Below are 20,958 nucleotides of genomic sequence, written 5' to 3' on the forward strand. Positions count from 1 at the left end.
TTTTTGGGCCCTAATGCAACTTGTGGTGTATCACTGCAAGTCACATTAGGCTATTTACATACTAATGAGATGTAAATCATGCTCTGCATGTTTTGCATCTTATTACCCCCTAACGCACAGGTGTCAAAGTCGGTCCTCGAGGGCCGGAATCCAGTCGGGTTTTCAGGATTTCCCCAATGAATATGCATGAGATCTATTTGCATGCACTGCTTTCAATGCATATTCATTGGGGAAATCCCGAAAACCCGACTGGATTCCGGCCCTCGAGGAGGGACTTTGACACCCCTGCCCTAACGCATGACTTAAATATCGATGTGCTATTTTTAGAAAAATGGCAGTAGGGCTATTTAGGTTGCATTAAGGGTCAATTAACTTGACTTACAGCCTAATGCTACTTGATGAAATTCCCCGCACAAATGTCTTTTTCTTTTTCTCTCTTTCTCTCACCCCTCTGCCATTTAATCTTCACTCCTATCTCTCTCTCTCTCTCTCTCTTTCACCTCACCATTCAGCATTTTTTTTCTCTCTCTCTCCCATCATCTAGTATCAGCTCATATATCCCCCTTTTATACAACTACCATCCAGTATTACTCTTTCTGTCTTTCCCCCATGCAGCATCACCCGTCTGTCTCCTTCCCTTCACCAACACCAGCTAACATATCTCACTCTTTCTCTTTTGCCCTCCAACCATGCAGCACTGTCCCATTACTCTGCCCCCCTCCCCCCACCTGCATTGCCTCTCACTTTCACCTTCCTCTTCCCCTCCTTCTCACTCAGGTTCGCATGCTGGCTGTAGTAAACAACAGAAAACAGAAGACAGGAATGGAAACACTGCCTTATGCATACCGCAGTTTGTTCTGCCATTCCCAGAGACAGGAAGTTACATTAAGCTCTGATGTAACTTCCTGTTTCTGGGACCAGTAGTGCCACGCATAGGGCAGTGTCTCCATACGTGTCTTCTGCAGCCACTGTGTATACCCGAGCAGCAAGTACAGTAAGCCTGACCAGCAAGTAATTCAGTGAGTGAGATGGGGCAGAGAAATGGGGCAGTGGTTGGAGGGCAGAGGGGAGAGAGAAATCCAGAGCTGTTAATGCATTAAGATTTTTAGCATATGTTAAAATTTTAACGTTAATCATGTCATTAACTCATTAAATGTGCAGTTCTATTTACTCTATAAATCAATAAAAAGTTAAAAAAAATATATTTGCCAGATAGTGCTTAGTTTATCTAAATTATAACAATTTAGCCTGTTTATGTTAAGTAAAGTTTGTGAAATAATCATAGAATGTGCTTACATGTGGCAGGTTTTTTTTCTGATAAGATAGCAGACGGTTGTAGAGGGGCAGAACATAAGAACATAAGAAGTTGCCTCCGCTGTGGCAGACCAGAGGTCCATCTTGCCCAGCGGTCCGCTCCCGTGGCGGCACATCAGGCCTATTGCCTGAACAGTGGTCCCAGACTAATTTTTTAACTTACCTCTAATCCTAACCCTAAACCTACTTCTACTCCTATCTGTACCCCTCAATCCCTTTATCCTCCAGGTACCTATCCAAACCTTCTTTGAAGCCCTGTAGCGTACTCCTGCTTATCACATCTTCCGGTAGCGCGTTCCATGTATCCACCACCCTCTGGGTGAAAAAGAACTTCCTGGCGTTTGTTCTAAACCTTTCCCCTTTCAATTTCTCTGACTGCCCCCTTGTACTTGTGGGTCCCCATAATTTGAAAAATCTGTTCCTGTCTACTTTTTCTATGCCCTTCATGATCTTGAAGGTTTCTATCATGTCTCCTCTAAGTCTCCGCTTTTCCAGGGAGAAAAGCCCCAGCTTCTTCAGTCTGTCAGTATATGAGAGGTCTTCCATACCCTTTATTAGCTTAGTTGCTCTTCTCTGGACTCTCTCAAGTATCGCCATGTCCTTCTTAAAGTACGGCGACCAGTACTGGACACAGTACTCCAGGTGCGGGCGCACCATTGCACGATACAGTGGCAGGACAGGGAACGGGTGCAAAAGTAGCCGTGGCAAGCAACTTGGGTAGGGCATGTGGTTGGGACAAAGGGGGGAGGGGTGCTTGGAGGGAAGGGCATGGAGCCAGTGGCATAGTGAGGGTAGGGGGTACCCGGGGCAGTGGCACCCCCGTGTCCTTTCTGCTCCCCCGCTTCTTCCACACCAACCCTCTCCGTGCCCTCTTCACTGCCCTCCCCGTCACCTTCCCTTCCGACCCTCGTACCTCTTCAAATGTTCGCCAGTGCGAGCAGCTTCTCTGGGCTGCTGTTCTTGCTGGCTTTCCCATCTGGCATCATTTCCTGACCCTGCAATCCAGAAGAGATTTCATAGGGAGCCAAGCTGGCGCGAGCCACAGGCTAGAATAGTTGCTCCCGCTGCCGAAGATTTTAAAGAGGTACAGGGGTGGGGAAGGGAGGGCGCGAGTGTGGTGGGGGGGGCAGAGAGGTGCTGGCACCCCCACCATGATGATGCCTGGGATGGTCTGCCCCCCCCCCCAATCCCACCTGGTGGAGTACTCTAATTCCTCAAGTTCAATCTTATCATTCTTTCAGAAACGTATTGAAAACCTATTTGTTTGATAAATTCATATCTTGATCATTTAATACCGTATTTATGATATGTATATGCTATGTATTTATATGATTCGCTGACTGTTCAGCTTTTCTTGATGTGAACCGCCTAGAACTCATGGGTATGGCGGTATACAAAAAAAAAGTCTATTATTATTACTACGCCACTGCATGGAGCAAGGTAGATATCAGGTTCTCTCTGTCATAAAGCTGGCAACCCTATCCTCAGTTCTTCTCCAAACTTCCAAGGTTACCAGCTCACCCCGGGTTAACCAAACAAGCTGATCCTGTTCTAGTTTTGCCCCATGGATTTTTAATAATGCTTGAGAGAAATGAATGAAACAATTACAACTCCGTGTGTGTAATAGAGCAAAACCACCTGTTTGGTTAGCTCTTGTGAGGGCAGTCATTGGTGGGGGGTGCTTTTTTCTTTTTTTTTTTATGGGGAAGATATTGTGCATGTAACATGCACAGCATCTGTGCCCATTTTATAAAAAAATTCTTTATTCATTTTTATAACTTACATCAAGTAGAATAAAAAGTAACATCATTTTAACTTAAAAACGTCACTTGAAATTCTTTAATTATTCATATTCAATAAAATTTATCCCATTCCCTCCCTACTCTTCAATATATCATAATACATAAATCATATAATAAAGATTATCCTTTCCTTTCATATCAAACAATGAAAATTCAAAAAATTACCCCCCCCATTACTTCATTTATACAAACCAAGGAAATGATAATTATTCATTGCAATAATTTGTTAATGGCCCCCGCACATCTTGAAAGTTATTAAAATTCCCTTTCTGAATAGCTAATGTTCTTTCCATTTTATAAATATGATACTCTGAATTCCACCAAAAACTGTAGTTTAGTCTACTCCAGTTTTTCCAATTGCATGTTATTTGTTTTATGGCGACCCCTGTTAAAATAAGTAAGAGTTTATTATTTTTGGAAGATATTTAACTCTTAGCCCTCATAGACATGCCAAATAATATTGTATACGATAATGCCATATGATTTTCTAACAAACTATTAATTTGGCCCCAAATTGATTTCTAGAAAGCCATAATAAATGGACAATAGAACAATAGATGATCTAAAGTCCCTACTTCAAGATGACAATGCCAACATCTATCAGACTTAGAGCAATCTAATTTTTGTAAACGAACAGGGGTCCAGAATGCTCTATGGAACAGGAAAAACCATGTTTGTCTCATAGATGCAGACATTGTACATCTCATCCTCCAAGACCAAATTTGTGGCCATTGAGACGCAGTAATTTGATGCTTAATCTCAATGCTCCAAATGTCCCGAAGATCAGTCTTTGTTTTTTTTATTCTGAAATCCAGATATTAATTTATACCACTGAGCGGGCTGGTGTCCCAAGAAATCCACCTGAAAGCATAAAAACTCTAAGCTATATTGATTATTAAGATTTTTCCATTCAGGGAACCCCACCTGAATGGTTTGCTTCAGTTGCAACCATCTAAAGTTTTGTGATTTATTAAGGCCATATTAATTTAAGGGAAATGAGATATATAAAGGAAAATCAATACTTGAAATATTTGATGAGATTCATGTGTTAAATTCTTTGATGCAGCTTAAATTATTTTTGTTAAACATTAATGGCTTCAACCATTCTATAAAAAGAAAGAAAACGCTATTGTTTCTGTGTCCATTTTTTTTAAAAAAGAAAGAAAAAAAAAAGGTTTCCAGCCCCGAACAGCTGAGTGGTTATACTTCATCTCTGCATAATACAATTCCTCCAATGGACCTTGAAACTCTCGTACCAGTGGTCACCAATTCTAAACACCTCCAAGTGAAAATTACAATCCAGTTGCATTTAATCCTACTTTAGAGCCTTCAATTTATTCAAAATACTGCCATTAAACAGTGGTACCTCAGTTTACGAGTGTTTTGCAAGACGAGCAAAACATTTGCAAAATTGGTGCCTCGGAAACCGAGCAAGGCTCGATTTACGAGTATCCTCCCCCCCCGCAATCCGCCCCCCCCTGTGATCCGGCACCCCCACTGCCTCGAACTGGCACCCCCCCGCCACAATCCGACCCCCCCCACACCACGATTGGGCACCCCTCCGCCACGATCCGACCCCCCCGACACGATTGGGCACCCCCTCCGACATGATCCGACATCCCCCCCGACACAATTGGGCACCCCCCCGCCGCTTCTTAACCTCATCTGGGCTCTTGAAGATCGGCCTACTCGTCTACTGGGCCTTGAGCATCTGAGCATGCTCAAGGCCCAGCAGACGAGGAGGCCGATCTTCAAGAGTGCCCAGATGAGGGTAAGAAGCGGCGGGGGGTGGGTGGCCAATTGTGTCGGGGGGGATGTCGGATCGTGTCGGGGAGGTGCCCAATCGTGGCGGGGGGGGGGGTCGGATCGTGGCGGGGGGTGCTGGTTTGAGGCAGGGGGGGTGCCAGATCGCAGGGGGGGGGCCTGATCACAGGGGGGGGCCTTCGAGGGGAGCAATGCCGGTTCTCGGGGGGGGGGGGGGAACGCATCAAAGCGAGTTTCCATTATTTCCTATGGGGAAACTCGCTTTGATAAATGAGCATTTTGGATTACGAGCATGCTCCTGGAATGGATTATGCTTGTAATCCAAGGTACCACTGTAATTATAGGAGAACGTAATTTTAACCATGTTACACCCATCACAATTATGAAATTCTACCTCTTGTGTTTAAAATTTGCCAGACACATACTCCTCTTTATTTGGATTGCATTCTCATTCCCTATATACCTTCATGCACCCTACGTTCCTCTCAAAAATTAGGGCCCAGGTGCACTAAAGCAGTGATTGTCGCTAAACCTGTTTTAACAGCTATAGCGACGATCGCATTTGTCTACCCGAAGCAGAAAACAGCTCGCTGCGTAGTTTGCTGCACCATCGCTCATGCCTCGATCCAACTATGCAAATAAGCTCATTAATATTAAAATGCCATGTAAACTAGTAGAGTGATTGATGTTCTAACACGGCTTCCCGATACACTACAAAAAGTGATTGCTGTTAGCGATCTGAAAAAAGCGACTAGTCAAGACCAGTCGCTAACCTGTCTAACCTTTTTTTAATGGGCACAGATGATGTGTATGTTACCCAAGCACAATCTCTGCCCCATTGAAAAAATAAAAATTCACCTCCTCACCCGCTGATGCCAACCCTCCCTCATGAACCAGCCCAACGAACTGACCCCCCTGGCAGCAAAATGGCAGGAGGAATGCCAACTTCCTCCTGCCATGCCGACCCCTCCCAAAAGAAAATTGGGCTTCCCTCTTGCCAACAGAGGGGCCCCCAACCATCCCCTCCCATCCCCATAAAAAGGCAGGTGGGGGTTGGTTTCAACATGGCAGGAAGGAGTGGGAATCTCTCCTGCCAGTTTTCTTTTGCAGGGGGCGGGGGGAGGTGTTTGGCATGGCAAGAGGTAGTGAGTATCCCTCCTGCCAATTTTCTTTTGGGGGGGACAGGGCAGTTGGTTTCGGCATGGCAGGAGGGAGTGGACATTTCTCCTGCCGTTTTCACTGTCGCGGTGGAGGGGGGTCAGTTCACAGTGGTGGTTCGTCGGGAGGGCAGTCATTGGTGTGTGTGTGTGTATGTTTTTTCTTTTAATGGGGCAGATATTGTGCATGTGTAACATGCATAGCATCTGTGCCCATTTTTTTTTTAAAGGTTTCTTGCCCCGAAAAGCTGAGTGGCAGAAGGCTGCTTTTGGGGCTTCCCCTGCCTTTCAGCTGTTCGGGCTTTCCTTACCGGCCCTGCGCACGTGTAAGGGCCGTTCTCGCAGCAGTCAGTCGGACGGGAGAGTCAGGGATTACGACGAACCTCTGCGTGAATCATTTGCTTGCAAATCTTTTAGCACATCAATAGTTCTTTTTGAATCGGCTAAAAATTTGGATCGAATAGAACCACAGTCTTTCCGATCCTGTTTAGTGCATCTAGGCCCTAATTTTTTAACAATCCCTTCTGCTAGAGATAAATCACACTATACACGACCAATACTCTGAAATGCATTACCTCTCTATATACATCAGGAGACAACACTAGCCAAATTTAAATCTGCATTGAAAAATGTTCTATTTAATGATGCATATAATTAATTCGAGATGATCTGTGTAGCCAGTGGACAGTTATAAACTTTTAAAAAAAAAATTTTCCCCTCCCCTTCCACTCTTTACTATCATTATTGTAGTTCTCTTATTCTTCTCTTTACACCTCTCTATTTTTTCTATTTTATCAGTTTTAAATGACTCTTCTTATTTATATACCCCTAATGAAATATTTTTTTGTAAACTGCTCAGATGTACGAATGATGGAATGTCTATCAAATCTGAATAAAACTTGAAACTTCTACACAGGAGAAAGAGGAGAAGGCCCAAGACAAGTTATTTTTCTCTTCCAGGTGTCTATTGCCTAATCAGTATTTGGCTGTCCTCTTCCTCTGCCTCAATTCTGTGGATTTTGCAAATTATCTTACCTTGTGCTTTTCTCTACTTCACACACAGCCTTCCCACATTTTACCCTTCTTCATCTCTCTCAGATGCTCTCCTCCTGCTCCTTTCACACATCATTCACCTATCCCTCATCTCTTTTCTATCTTCTCCTCTTTTTCCTTATTCCTCCTTTTCCATTCCTCTCACATCTCTCTCCATCTACTTCTCCATGTCTCTCATTTCTCCATTCCCTCCACACTCTTACCTCTCATTTCTACCCCCAACAAACTCCTTTCTCATAGCCTACGATTCAGCAGCTATTTGAGGGGACTCTCTAAGATTTGCGATGTTCAGCGTGGCCTGTCTTGTCTCGCTTTCAGTGATCAGTCTCCCATCTTCTCCTTTAGTCCTTCACCATCTTTACTTGTTTCCTCTTCAAGTTTCAAGTTTATTGATTTTTGATATCCCGATCATAAAACAAATATCTGACCGGTTAACAATTTAAAATATAGAGTATCAAATAAGAAAGTAAGAACAAGTTATTGGTGTGTTGGCAGGAGAAACGAAAACATATTAGACATATACTGACAAACATGACTGTGAGGAAAATTTGGAAGGAGGGAAAAAGTTACATAATATTAGAGGAAATGAGATAGAGGGAAGGGATAGTACATGAAGGCAGGGTGCATGGTTTAAATGATATGCGCTGCAATGAAAGAGGTCTTTTGAGAAAAGGAGAGTAAGTGAGCAGATATAAAAGATTAAGATTTATTAAAGGCATCCTTGAATAGAAAAGTTTTGAGATTAGTTTTAAAATTAGGTAAATGAATTTCATCCCGAAGAAATTGGGGGAGAGAATTCCATAATGTAGGGGCTGTTATAGCAAAATTTGTTTTCCTTGTATAGTAAGATTCTTTTAAAGAGGGAATGAAAAGGAGTTTTTGGTCGGTAGATCGTAAGGTACGTGGAGAACTTTGAGGTATTAATAATTTGTCCAAAAATAGGGGCAGATGTGAAAGTTTGATTTTAAAAGAGAGCAGTAAAATTTTATAAGTTATGCGGTGTGTAACCGGGAGCCAATGAGCCTCCTTAAGGAGCGGGGTGACATGTTCGAATTTTCCTGATTGGTAAATGAGTTTGATTGCGGTATTTTGTATAATCTGCAGACGACGAATTTCTTTTTGGGGTAGTCCGTTTAATAATGAATTGCAGTAGTCTAGGTGAGAGATAACTAATGAATGAATGAGAATAGTGATCGAATCGGTATTTAAGGTGGAAGTAAGTGAACGAATGATACGAAGTTTAAAGAAACAAGTTTTTACAACTGTACTTATGTGTTCATGGAAAGTCAAATCTCTATCTAGAGTAACCCCCAGTAATTTTATTTTAGTGCCCATAAGTAAGGGTGTGGATTTAATGTAGATTGTTCCTGGTAATGTTTCGGATTGTTTAATGGGAAAGAGTAAGCCACAAGATTTGGCTATATTAAGTGAGAGTTTATTAGAAAACAACCAATCACTTAAGATATCTAATTTAGTGTTAAGATTATTAATATCCGAAGAGTTTGAAGTATTGATGGGATAAAGCAGCTGAATATCATCGGCGTAGGCGAAAATTGAAAATCCTAGAGATTGTGCCAAAGACAGAAGAGGGGATAGGAAAATGTTAAATAGAAGTGGGGATAGGATAGAGCCCTGAGGAACTCCGAAAGTCTGAGTTATTGGAGTAGACGTTTGGTTATTTATATGGACTTTAAAGTTGCGTTGATCAAAGTAAGAAATAAACCAGTTAAGAGCGGGACCTGTGATATTGCAGTCAGCTAGTCTAGATAGAAGTAAAGAGTGGTCAATAGTGTCAAAAGCTGCAGATAAGTCAAGAGAAATTAGGATAACCGATTTTAGATGGTCGTGAAAGTATTGAATAGTAGAAATGAGACCTAGTAATGATAATTCAGTAGAATGAGAAGTTCGAAAGCCAGTCTGATAAGGATGTAAGGCATGAGTTTGATCAAAGAAATCTGATAGTTGAGAGTGAATAACTTTTTCGATAAGTTTAGAAATAAAAGGCAGATTGGCAATGGGACGATAATTGTCAGGTAAAGAAGGATCAGCATTGTATTGTTTTAGTTTTGGAAAAACTAGGGCAGATTTCCATGCGGTAGGGACACAACAGTCAGAAAAGGATTTGGAAATCAATTCCCTTAGATACGGTCCGAAGAAAGAGAAAAATCTTTTTATAAGATGAGGAGGGAAACTTTCAGTCTTGTTATTTGGTAATTTTATGGATTGTAAAATAGTAGTTAGTTGTGTTAATGATGGTACTTTGAAATTAGAGAAAGAACTGAGAGGTCACTGACCCTAGGTGCTCCTTTATCTCAATCTTGCTTCCTCCTGAGCCCTAATTAGGGCTACCAGACGTCCGGTGAAAACCTGGACATGTCCTCTTTTTAGAAGACTGTCCGGGCTCCCGATGGACTTTCCAAAACCCGGTGTTTATCTGGTTTTGGAAAGCCCCATCAAGCTCCGGCCGCATCTGGAGGGCCTCTGAGCATGCACGGATGCCATCACATACATCCGTGCATGTTCCAGGCCTTCCAGACATGGCTGGAGCTCGTCCAGAAGAGAGGAGGTTTAGTGTGGTTGGAGCTGGGGGTGGAATGGAGCAAGGCTGGAGGCAGAACTGGGCAGGGCTGGAATGGGGTAGGGCTGGAGGTAAAACAGGGCAGGGTCATGTGTCCAGGGTTTCCCGGTGAAAAATATGGTAAACTTAACCCTAATCACCTGTAGCTTCACTCATCCTCTCCTAAGTGTTCTCCCAAATTTCACTAATCTTATTCCCTTAACCTTACTCATTCTTCCTCAGGGTTCATCTCCAAGCCTTATTCATCATAACCTGTGCTCTTCTATACCTCATTAAACCTCCTCAGTCTTCCTCGTCCTCAACCAGTACTCCTCATGCTTATTTATCCTCTTCCTAGAGCACAACACACATTCCCAACCCAGTCCTCCTCCTTCAGTGCTTCCTATTCCAGAATCTACCAATATAGCCTCAGCCATTAATAATTTATCTGTTTGACTTAGGCCTGCCCAATAACAGATATACATAGACAGATAGGAGGCAATTTTAACACTGTGGCAGGAGCCTATTCTTTGAAGAGAGATAAACACCTTCTTTCCTTCATTGACTACTAGTGTAACAGCAACAATACATGCCTATAATTTCTCTTCCAAATACTATGTAGAGTCGGATGACAGTGACACCCTCGGGAGACCTTTGATAAAGCACGGGAGTGCGAAACATGTCGGGTCGTCTCTCCCGAGTCATGTTAGCAAAAAGATAAGTGGTTTAAATAATACATAATGGCTATAATAGAGTTTTATTAGAACTTAAGAATAGTATTAAAGAATAGTTAAACATAAAATAGACTAGATTGGAAGCCGGTGATGAGAGCCACATAATTCTTCCCGTTGTCAAAATTAACTACAGCGGTGGAATGGTGGGGCTGAGGCTTTCTTAAAGACCCAGATAAGGGTTTTTTACAGAGTTCTTTATTCGGGACTCAAATATTAAAGCTGATTTTAATTTAGGTTTGAGCACTTATGCCTGCCTGGCATAAGTGTATACATCAATATGCTAGAACATAAGAACATAAGAAACGCCTTCACCGGATCAGACCGGCGACCCGCACATACGGAGGCCAAGCTAGGTGCTTCCTGTTGGAGACCCTGATTTCCCGTATCCCTCGATGTGATTTGCAAGAAAGTGTACATCCAACTTGCGCTTGAATCCCAGAACGGTAGTCTCCGCCACAACTTCCTCCGGGAGAGCATTCCAAGCGTCCACCACTCTCTGTGCGAAACAGAACTTCCTGACATTTGTCCTGGACCTGCTGCCCCTCAGTTTCAGTCTATGACCTCTTGTCCGTGTCACATCTGAAAAAGTGAATAATGATGTTTCTTGGTCTATTTTGTCAAATCCTTTTAATATTTTAAAAGTCTCTATCATATCCCCTCGCATTCTCCTCTTTTCAAGGGTGAACAGTCCTAGCTTTCTGAGGCGTTCTTTGTAGCTCAATTTTTCCATACCTTTGACTAGTTTCGTGGCTTGCCTCTGAACCTTCTCCAGCAGGGCTATATCTTTCTTAAGGTATGGAGACCAGTGCTGGACACAGTATTCTAAGTGTGGTCTGACCATTGCTCTATAAAGCGGCATTATGATGTCATCCGATCTACTCGTGATGCCCTTCTTTATCATGCCCAACATCCTATTTGCTTTCTTTGCCATCACCGTGCATTGAGCCGATGGCTTCAGGGTCCTGTCTATCAGTATCCCCAAGTCCCTTTCTTGCTCGCATTTGCCCAAGGTTACACCTAACATTCTATATTCATGTTCCTTGTTTTTCCTACCCAGATGCATCACCTTGCATTTGTCTATGTTAAAATTCATCTGCCACTTTTCTGCCCATTTCTCCAGCTGGTTCAGATCCTTCTGGAGATCCTTGCAGTCCCTTTGAGAGCCAACTGCCCGACATAGTTTTGTGTCATCTGCAAACTTGATTATATTGCTTGTTGTATCCTCTTCCAGGTCATTTATGAAAATATTGAACAAGATGGGCCCAAGAACCGAGCCCTGGGGCACGCCGCTAATTACCTTTGCCCAGTCCGAGAATTTCCCATTTATGCTTACCCTCTGCATTCTGTTTTCTAGCCACTTGCCGATCCATCTGAGTACGTCTCCTAGTATTCCATGACTTAGTAGTTTCCTCATAAGCCTTGCGTGCGGGACCTTGTCGAACTCTTTCTGGAAGTCCAAGTAAATTATGTCCACCGGGTCTCCACTATCAATTTGTTTGTTCACCTTCTCAAAAAATTGAAGTAAATTCGTCAAACATGACTTCCCCTTCCTGAAGCCGTGTTGACTAGCTCCCATTAGGTCTTGATTTTCCAGGTGCTGCACAATGCTATCTTTAATTAGTGATTTAATCATCTTCCCAGGAACCGACTTAAGACTCACAGGTCTGTAGTTACCCGGTTCTCTTCTTGATCCTTTTTTGAAGATTGGGATGACATTGGCTATCTTCCAGTCATCTGGTATTTGCCCGGTTCTAATTGACATGTTAGCTAAGGTTTGTAATAGTTCTCCAATTTCAATCTTAAGCTCCTTTATTACTCTCGGGTGGATTCCATCCGGTCCAGGGGATTTGTCACATTTTAGTTTGTCAATCTGATAGTATATCTTGTCCAAATCCACATTTACTGTGGCGAGAGTTTCCTCTATGTCTCCGTTGAATACCCTCCCTGTTTCTGGCATTGTTGTAGTGTCCTCATTGGTGAAGACAGAGGCAAAGAATGAATTTAACCTATCAGCAATCTGTTTGTCCTCCTTAATGCACCCTTTTCTTCCTTGGTCATCAAGAGGGCCCACTGCCTCTCTTGCTGGTTTCTTCCCTTTTATATATCTAAAAATGGGCTTGAAGTTTTTGGCTTTTTGCGCTATCTTTTCCTCATAGGTCTTTTTGGCGTCTCTTACCGCTTTATGACACTTTTTCTGGTCGATTCTGTAACAGTTCCAGGCTTCCGTTGTTTTTTTCCCGTTTCCATTTTTTAAACGACTTCCTCTTTTCCCTCACTGCATCCCTCACCTCTTTAGATAGCCAAACTGGTTCTCCCATGTAACTTATAATACATAAATGTGAATCCCACCCTTATCCAGAATCTGTCTATGTATAATCTACCTATAAACTATATTTTATATAGGCAGAAATTTTGCATTTACTGACTTACTGTATGTGCACACATATGCATCTATCTATCTATCATATGTACTGTGAATCAAAAAACAACACACAATAATGTTTTTGTCATATTTTTCAAAGAATTCAGCCGATTCTTAAGAAATTTAGTGTGTTGTATCCTGAGGGAAGTTGATATAAAATTATGTAAATATTTCCCACTATACCATAGCACTACCTTGTGAAAATGCATTGTTTCTACTGGATACGTGCAGACACAGGCAATAATTTGTAAACACTCTGTATCAAAACTGCAGAAGACCGAATTCTGAAGAAGAACTTGGTACTGCTAAAAGGTTACGACAGTACAAGATTGTTGAAAGAGTTCTCACAGACGGGTTAGAACAAAAACGGCCTTGGAGTGCTGCTAGACAAGATCCGAGCAATGGGCACTGTGGATCGATCAAACTCGATACGCACTCAAGAGCACATTGACATTGTACACGATCTTGTACTGAGCCTGGAGGTCGAGCCTCAAACACACCGACCAAGGCTGAGGGCATGCCTTTGTGCAAAAGAAGCACACTTTGAACATCTGATTAATTGAACGTGACTGTATGACTTTAGATTTTTGGACAAACTACGCTATAACTTTTTGATGTGCTTTTATTCAGTTCACACCTCATTTTTACAAGGTGGCGTTTTGGTACAGTGCAAAATATTTACATTTTACATCAACTTCCCTCAGGATACGACACACTAAATTTCAGAAGAATCGGCCGAGTTCTGTGGAAGATACGAAAAAAAATTAGGGTATATTTTGGGGGCTTGTTTTGTTCACAGTATATATACTTGTGTGTGTATATATGTGTGTGTGTGTGTATATATTGTCACAAACCCGGCACCAGAGTTAGGTTTGTGCCAGAGAAGGGACAAAAACCCCTGACTGTTAGGAGAGCAGACCAGTACAGCAGCCCTCCTACAAACAGTTCCCAGTGCTCTGTCAGTGACAAGTGTGCCCTAGAACAAGAGGTCTGGGAGGAGGGGAAACCAGAGGAGAACATAAGGTTCTCTAAACCTAGAGTTGCTCCTGTTAAAACTTCCCATAGGAGACAAACTGCTATCCAGCCCAGCCCCCATCTGCTTAGGCTAATAGAAAGACAGCTGAAAGCTCAGAACCAGGCTGCCCAACCCCCATTCAGAGTAGGGCGTGGCTCCAGTGGCGTACTAAGGGGGGGGCGGGAGGGGCGGTCCGCCCCGGGTGCCAGCCATGAGGGGGTGTTCCAGGCCTTGCCGTTCATTCCCCCCCCCACCCCCGAAGGACCGCTCGCCCCACTGACCTTCCTGCACCACCTGTGAAGCAGCCCACAGCAGGATCGCGACTTCAGCGATACCTGAGCTGCTTGGGCGCTGCTTCCTGCGCCGCGGTCCCGCCCCTCCTCTGACATCAGAGGAGGGGCGGGAACGCGGCGCAGGAAGCAGCGCCTAAGCAGCGCAGAGATCGCTGACGTCGGGATCCTGCTGCGGCTGCTTCATAGGTGGTGCAGGAAGGTCAGTGGGGCGAGCGGTCCTTCGGGGGTGGTGGGGGGGGGACTGAACGGCAAGGCCGGGAGCATAGGTAGTGCTGATTCATAGTGGTGCGGGGAGGCCAGGGGCGAGCGGTCCTTCGGGGTGGGGCGGGCGGGCAGGCAGGCAGGCTTTCAAGGAGGAGGGGGGTGACAGACAGGCAGGAAGGCCTTCAAGGGGGGACAGGCCTTCAAGGGGGGGGCAGGCAGGCCTTCAAGGGGGAGACAGGCCTTTGGGGGTGTGTGCAGACCTTCAAGGGGGAGGGACAGGCCTTCAAGGGGGGGCAGGCAGGCCTTCAAGGGGGGGACAGGTCTACAAGGGGGTGGGACAAGCCTACAAGGGGGTGGGACAGGCCTTCAAGGGGGGAACAGGCCTTGGGAGGGTGCAGGCCTTCGGGGGGGTGCAGGCCTTCAAGGGGGGGACAGGCCTTCAAGGTGGGGACAGGCCTACAAGGGGGGTCAGGCCTACAAGGGGGTGGGACAGGCCTTCAAGGGGGGTGCAGGCCTTCAAGGGGGGTGCAGGCCTTCGGGGGGGTTCAGGCCTTCGGGGGGGTGCAGACCTTCAAGGGGGTGCAGGCCTTCAAGGGGGGACAGGCCTTCAGGGGGGTGCAGGCCTTCGGGGGGGACAGGCCTTCAAGGGGGGGACAGGAAGGCAGGCCTACAAGGGGGGGGACAGGCCTACAAGGGGGTGGACAGGCCTACAAGGGGGGAGGACAGGCCTTCGGGGGGGGTGCAGGCCTTCAGGAGGGGTGCAGACCTTCAAGGGGGGGACAGGCCTTCAAGGGGGGGGGACAGGCAGGCAGGCCTTCAAGGGGGGGACAGGCCTACAAGGGGGGGGACAGGCCTTCAAGGAGGTGGGACAGGCCTTCAAGGGGGGTGCAGGCCTTCAAGGGGGGACAGGCAGACCTTTAAGGGGGGACAGGCCTTTGGGGGGACCCTGGTTTAGAAGTACACGGAGGGAAGGGGGTGTTCAAAGAGACGTGCATATGCCAAACTTTGGGGGGGGAGGAAGAAATAATGGGTCTGAAAATAGAGGAGAGGGAGAGAGATGATGGACTATGGGATTTAGGGAGGGAAGGAACAGAAAGGGAGAGAAATTGGACACAAGGGATGGTGTGGAGGAGGGATAGAGATACTGGATAGGAGGGTAATTGGGAAAAGAAAGGGAGAGATGGTGGACTCGGATGGTGGGGAAGGAGGGAGAGATGCCGGATGAAAGGGTAGTTAAGAAAAGGTGGATCTGTGGAGGGAGATGAAAAAAAGGAAAGATACCAGACTTCCTGGGGAGGGAAGGGAAATGGAAAGGGAGGACAGAGTTGGCAGATGGATGGTTAGCATGCAGAAAGAAGGAGACCCCAAGTTATCAGAAGAAAACCAGAGCCTTGGACCAACAAGATTTGAAATATAACCAGACAACAAAAGGTAGAAAAATTAATTTTATTTTCTGTTTTGTGATTATAATATGTCAGATTTGAAATGTGTATCCTGCCAGAGCTGGTGTTGGACTGCAAACGTGAGCTAGGATTTAACAGAGAGAGGAAAAGTCCTTTTTGTTTCTTTATTTTATTTACACCACAGCGCCAGTGTGATTAGGAGAAGCCAAAGGGGGTGAAAAAGCTATAAAACCCACCAGGAGTTTTGAAAAAAATCACCCAACTGGGCAGGAAAATCGAATTGAAAAACCAATTCAATAGGCTGAATCGAATCAAAATTTTTTTTCCTGAATCTGGCAGCATTAGTTTGCGCTACTGTCTTAGACTTTAGGACCTGGGATTGGGGAGAGATGGCATCCTCAGTACTTTATAATGCAAGTGAAACGAGGATTTGGTCAGACTTTTGAAGGGTCTGCAGAAAAAAAATATTGTATAGGCCGGGGACATGAGACAGCAGGAAATGGGAACTTTTCTTCCTTCTATTTTTGTGAATGGAAAGGCTGAGGATGTCAGAGAGTTCAGTTAAAATATGTGCTTTATAAGAAAATATAATAATGTGTTTTATAAAGTTTATAGCATAGCTGGCCTACCCAGTGAGGTGTTCCTAGTGGTGGTGGTGGCAGCGTGTCAATGTGTTGAGAGGAAGAGGTGGTCTGGGAAATTCTGCTGTGCAAACTCCGGGCCCATTTCCACCCCCCAGTTAGTCCACTCCACTCAACTGGTTCACACACTGAGTGGGTCTTTGGGTGTTGTTTTGGGATCTCTTCCAGTGGTTTATCAGTATCTCCTTCTGGTCCAAGGAAGGAAACTTTGTTATCCTTAGCATTGACCTACAGAATATGTTTGTAACAGCGCTGCTTGTGTGGCATTAGGCTATGTAGTGATCGAAAGAAAAAAACAGACCTTTGCACATTTTTGCACTATATGGTGGGTGTATGAGGAGATTCACATTTCCTGCACAGCTAAGTCCATGTGAAGTTACCTTGTGCTGTATTTGACATCTAGCAAGGTCTCTGTTTAAAAGGAAAGATCTAAACTTAAAAATGAAGTGGCCAGAAGTTATGGTAAAAGCAGATAGTGTAGCTGGTTTTAAGAAAGATTTGGACAAATTCCTGGAGGAAAAGTCCATAATCTGTTATTAAGACACGGGGGAAGTGTCTGCTTGCCCTGGATCGGTAGCATGGAATGTTGCTACTCTTTGGGTTTTGACCAGGTATTAGTGTCCTGGATTGGCTACCATGAGAATGGTCTACTGGCATGATGGACCATTGGTCTGACCCAGTTAGGCTATTCTTATGTTATGTTCTCATCTGTAGGGGCCTTTGTTTTCACTTCTTATTTTAATGTATTTTTTTTCTGGGAACTTATCAGTGTTTTTTATAATGGGAACAAAAATGGAAGAGAATTAATGTGTGTGGGATGAGGGGGTAACTAATTTCTTCAGCTAAATAATTCAATCCACTTCAAACAGACATAGGAGAACTCACGCACCATTCACACACCCTCCAACCAAAAACGTCAAAAGAAAAAAACTGTTCGACAACCTCCTAGCCAATCGAGCTGCAACACTCGACCCCCAACTCTACAACCTATTGACCTCAACCACAGACTACAAAACCATCAAAAAAGAAATAAAAACCCTTCTATTCAAAAAACACATAAAACCGAACTAACACAATCAGAACTGTCCCAAGCATCACCTTCAACTACTCCATATGTACTTCTGATGTCATGACAATTCAGACATAATTTATGTTATGTTATGTTTGGAATATAAGAAAATTTTCACTGCCTGTTTCTATTCTGACCATTTATTCCGTTTCATGGTCATTACAAAAAAATATTTTTTTACATGGGGGGGTGTCAAAAAATGCTGGGCCCCGGGTGCCACATACCCTAGGTACGCCACTGCGTGGCTCTCTGAAGGCTGGCCAAATAGAGCAGAGCAGGCTGAGTAAAGTCAGTCTGGATCCAGCTCTGGAAGGAGACTCATGGCCAGGTGCTTCCAGGTTCCAAACTGAAAATGAAGTTGAGATGAGAGACCTGGATGAGCCGTCTCTGCTTGATAGTCTACAGACTGAGGAACCTATGGACCTTACCTGGGAGCCTGAGGAAATTCCCATGGAGGAAAGCTAAGTTTCTCTTTGTGTTTTTGGCACTGCATTTTGTTTGGGACTTGTGCTAACTGCTTGTGAGTGGGAAGCATTGTTAAAGGCTCCACTCCTGAAGAAATCTCTTCAATTAGGGAAGGACTGTGAACTGTATTTTTGAATGTGGGGATTTTGTTTTTCCTCATGTGAAAATAAGATTGTGCTATTGATTGAGGTTAATGGGAGTTGAGGGGATTGAATCCACAAAAGATCCTGGGTTGGGATTGTGGGGCCATTTTTCTGGCAAGTTTTTGTAAAGTGGATTCAGCAACTCCCCACCCCCGCCAGCTTACCTGAACTGGCAGGGGAAAGCCTGTACAATTCCAGGCTATGCTGGAAGAAGCAAATGGACTTACAATTATCAATTATGGTTTTCATGGTCTGGGACTAAGGCTAATTAAGACCAGCAGTGATATACCCTGAAGAAAGGGGCTGCTCAGACCTTGGCTGACTTATTAGCCATTTTCTTTGAGCTGTATTTTGGTTTTGTTTTGAACTTGCTATTCTTTGAATGTGGACTTTGAGAACAGTAGCTACAGTGTTGGTTTCCACGCTACTGTCAAATAAAGCAGCTCTATTTTTCATTGAACATTCAGCTAACTGGTTTTCTTTATATATTAGCTGACATTGAATCACCAGCAGGGCTTTTCACCTGAGAAAGGCACGTCTGGATTTTGGAGTCTTGCGCACGTCCCGGAAGCCATTCTGACCAGCTTGTACCGGGTGTGCGACTATATATATATATATATATATATATTATATATATATATTATCTGTATATACATATATATTATATATGGTATTATATATATGGTATTATATATATAAATGGTATTATATATATATATATATATATATATATATTTTCTGACCAGCTTGTACCGGGTGTGTGACTATATATATATATATATATATATATATAGTCGCACACCCGGTACAAGCTGGTCAGAATATATATATATATATATATATATATATATAATACCATTTATATATATAATACCATATATATAATACCATATATAATATATATGTATATACAGATAATATATATATATATAATACCATATATATATATATATACATAATACAATTTGTCTAATTTATATGCATAATCAGCATGTAACTGTTAACATGGACTTTATAGAATGACCCCCACAGTGCCAATATGGTTACCACACTATTCATATATTCAGAGCTGCCACTTACAAAGACAGTAGAACTGACTCCTTACTACATCAGACCCTTGGTTTCCATGTCACATAATTCCTGTATTTCTCATTGTTCTGAGAGGAACAGTTATTTCATTTTATTTTCATCGGTTTGTGGTCAATAAGTTGAAATGTTGCTTCTGAAAGGATTAATAACCCTTTCAAAATATTAGGGGGAAAACAGTAAGGGCAATCAGTGTCAAGATAACATTCTCCCCTGACCTCAGAAGCGATCAGATTCCCTGTCTGATGGAGGAAGGTTTATCCTGGATCCTCCTTACTGAAAAGCACAGTTCTCTGGCAGTGGGAGTGAATGCTTGTTACTCAGCATTGCGATTAGCATTTCACCACTTGCTTTGTAGCTTTGAACAATAAACACATCACCAGTGGTTCAGCAAGAGAAGCTCAAATTGAAAACAACAGCAACCAAAAATGCATCCTGTCACGTAAATAAATCCATAAATAAATATTTAGAAAGAATAGGTTTAACATAGTATGTAAGTGTGATGTATTTTGGATAGAAACAGTAATAACCTGTTAGTAAAAAATAAATATCCTGCCATGTAAGGTAGACGTCAGCAACATAGTGTGAATAGAATGGACAAATAATGGATACAATGAGTTTGCCCAGCTCGCTGTGCAGACCTTAAAGCCATGCATGCATCCAGGAGTTGTGGGGAGCAAGAAAGTGAGATTGTCCTCCTGATTGGACACAGACAACACCAAGCAATTCAAGAGTTCATAGTCAAACAAACTGTACCCAATTACCAATTCAGACAGAAAATAAAAAGCCATTTCAGTAGAGTCAGGGTGGGAAATCTCCAATTAGCACCAATTAGTGGAGTGTGTTTCCTACAGTGGAATTCTGGGGCCATAAAGCCCCCTTCTCCCAGCATGCTTTGCTGAAGCCTTTGTACAGCAGGTGATGAACTGGTGCTGAATAACTTTGGATTTGGAATTTAGATTTAATTACGCGCCTTTCCAAATGCAAGCTCAAGGCAAGCTGTGTTCAGGTACAGTAGGTATTTCCCTGTCCAAGAAGGCTTACAATCTAAGTTCTGCTTTCTGAAGGACTGGAATACAGAAATGACTTTAGAACTTGCCTGCACGATTTGACTGATCAATCATTGGCTGAACTATCCTTCTTCGGGCATTAATAAACCTGAAAGAGAGCAGAGAGAAATACAAGGTCTTCATCAAACAGCTAATGTACATTTAAAGCCCCTCTCTCTTCTATTTGTAGTGCCAGATACTGCAGCACAAACTTAACTTTAAGGTTTGCTTTCTGTGCTCAAGCCACACAACAGGTTTAACAAGGGCTTGATGCTGAGCTTTGCCACCTCCACAAATGAGTTTAAATTGCTAAAGGAAGTGCAGGGAATAGCCAAGTCCTCCTTATAAATTGAAGGAATCCTAGCTTAAAGTTCTCCAGAAGTTCAAGTGACAACTCTAGCTAGGCATAAATGAGGAACAGGCTTTGCCACTCTGTTTTCACATGGTACTGTTAGGTCAGCAAAGCCATTAATTAGGATGTATGAAGTTTTATCACAAGGAGAGCTATAATAACTGCAGACCCAGAAGGGTTCCAGTGCATCTGGAACTCCTGCTGGCTGAGCATGTAAAGCCAGGGGTCGTTTGGAGGTCATGTTAGCTGAGGGGCAACCTTTATAAATTCAAGTTACCAAGGGCAGAGAGCAAGGAAGCTGCTGACCAGAGCTTAGGATATTTCCCTGTCTGTACTTGCCTTCCCAGAATCTAGTGAAAGATGGTCAAAAGGGCAAGCAAATAGTAAAAGATACATCCCCACATCCATTAAATTCCAGGTAGTGGTAATGACTTA

General features: G+C 43.5%; 1 protein-coding gene across 7 annotated transcripts in view; it reads right to left on the reverse strand.

Moving 5' to 3' along the window:
* Positions 1-20,958, reverse strand: part of MEIS2 (Meis homeobox 2) — a 659,015-nt gene that overhangs the window by 40,741 nt on the left and 597,316 nt on the right. For all 7 annotated transcript variants that reach the window (XM_033951333.1, XM_033951332.1, XM_033951331.1 and 4 more), the window contains exon 10: positions 20,222-20,280. In XM_033951333.1, the coding sequence (XP_033807224.1) occupies positions 20,222-20,280 (59 nt within the window). The remainder of the gene's footprint in view (positions 1-20,221; positions 20,281-20,958) is intronic.

This window comes from Geotrypetes seraphini, chromosome 7 (assembly GCF_902459505.1).
Source record: "Geotrypetes seraphini chromosome 7, aGeoSer1.1, whole genome shotgun sequence".
NCBI lineage: Eukaryota > Metazoa > Chordata > Amphibia > Gymnophiona > Dermophiidae > Geotrypetes > Geotrypetes seraphini.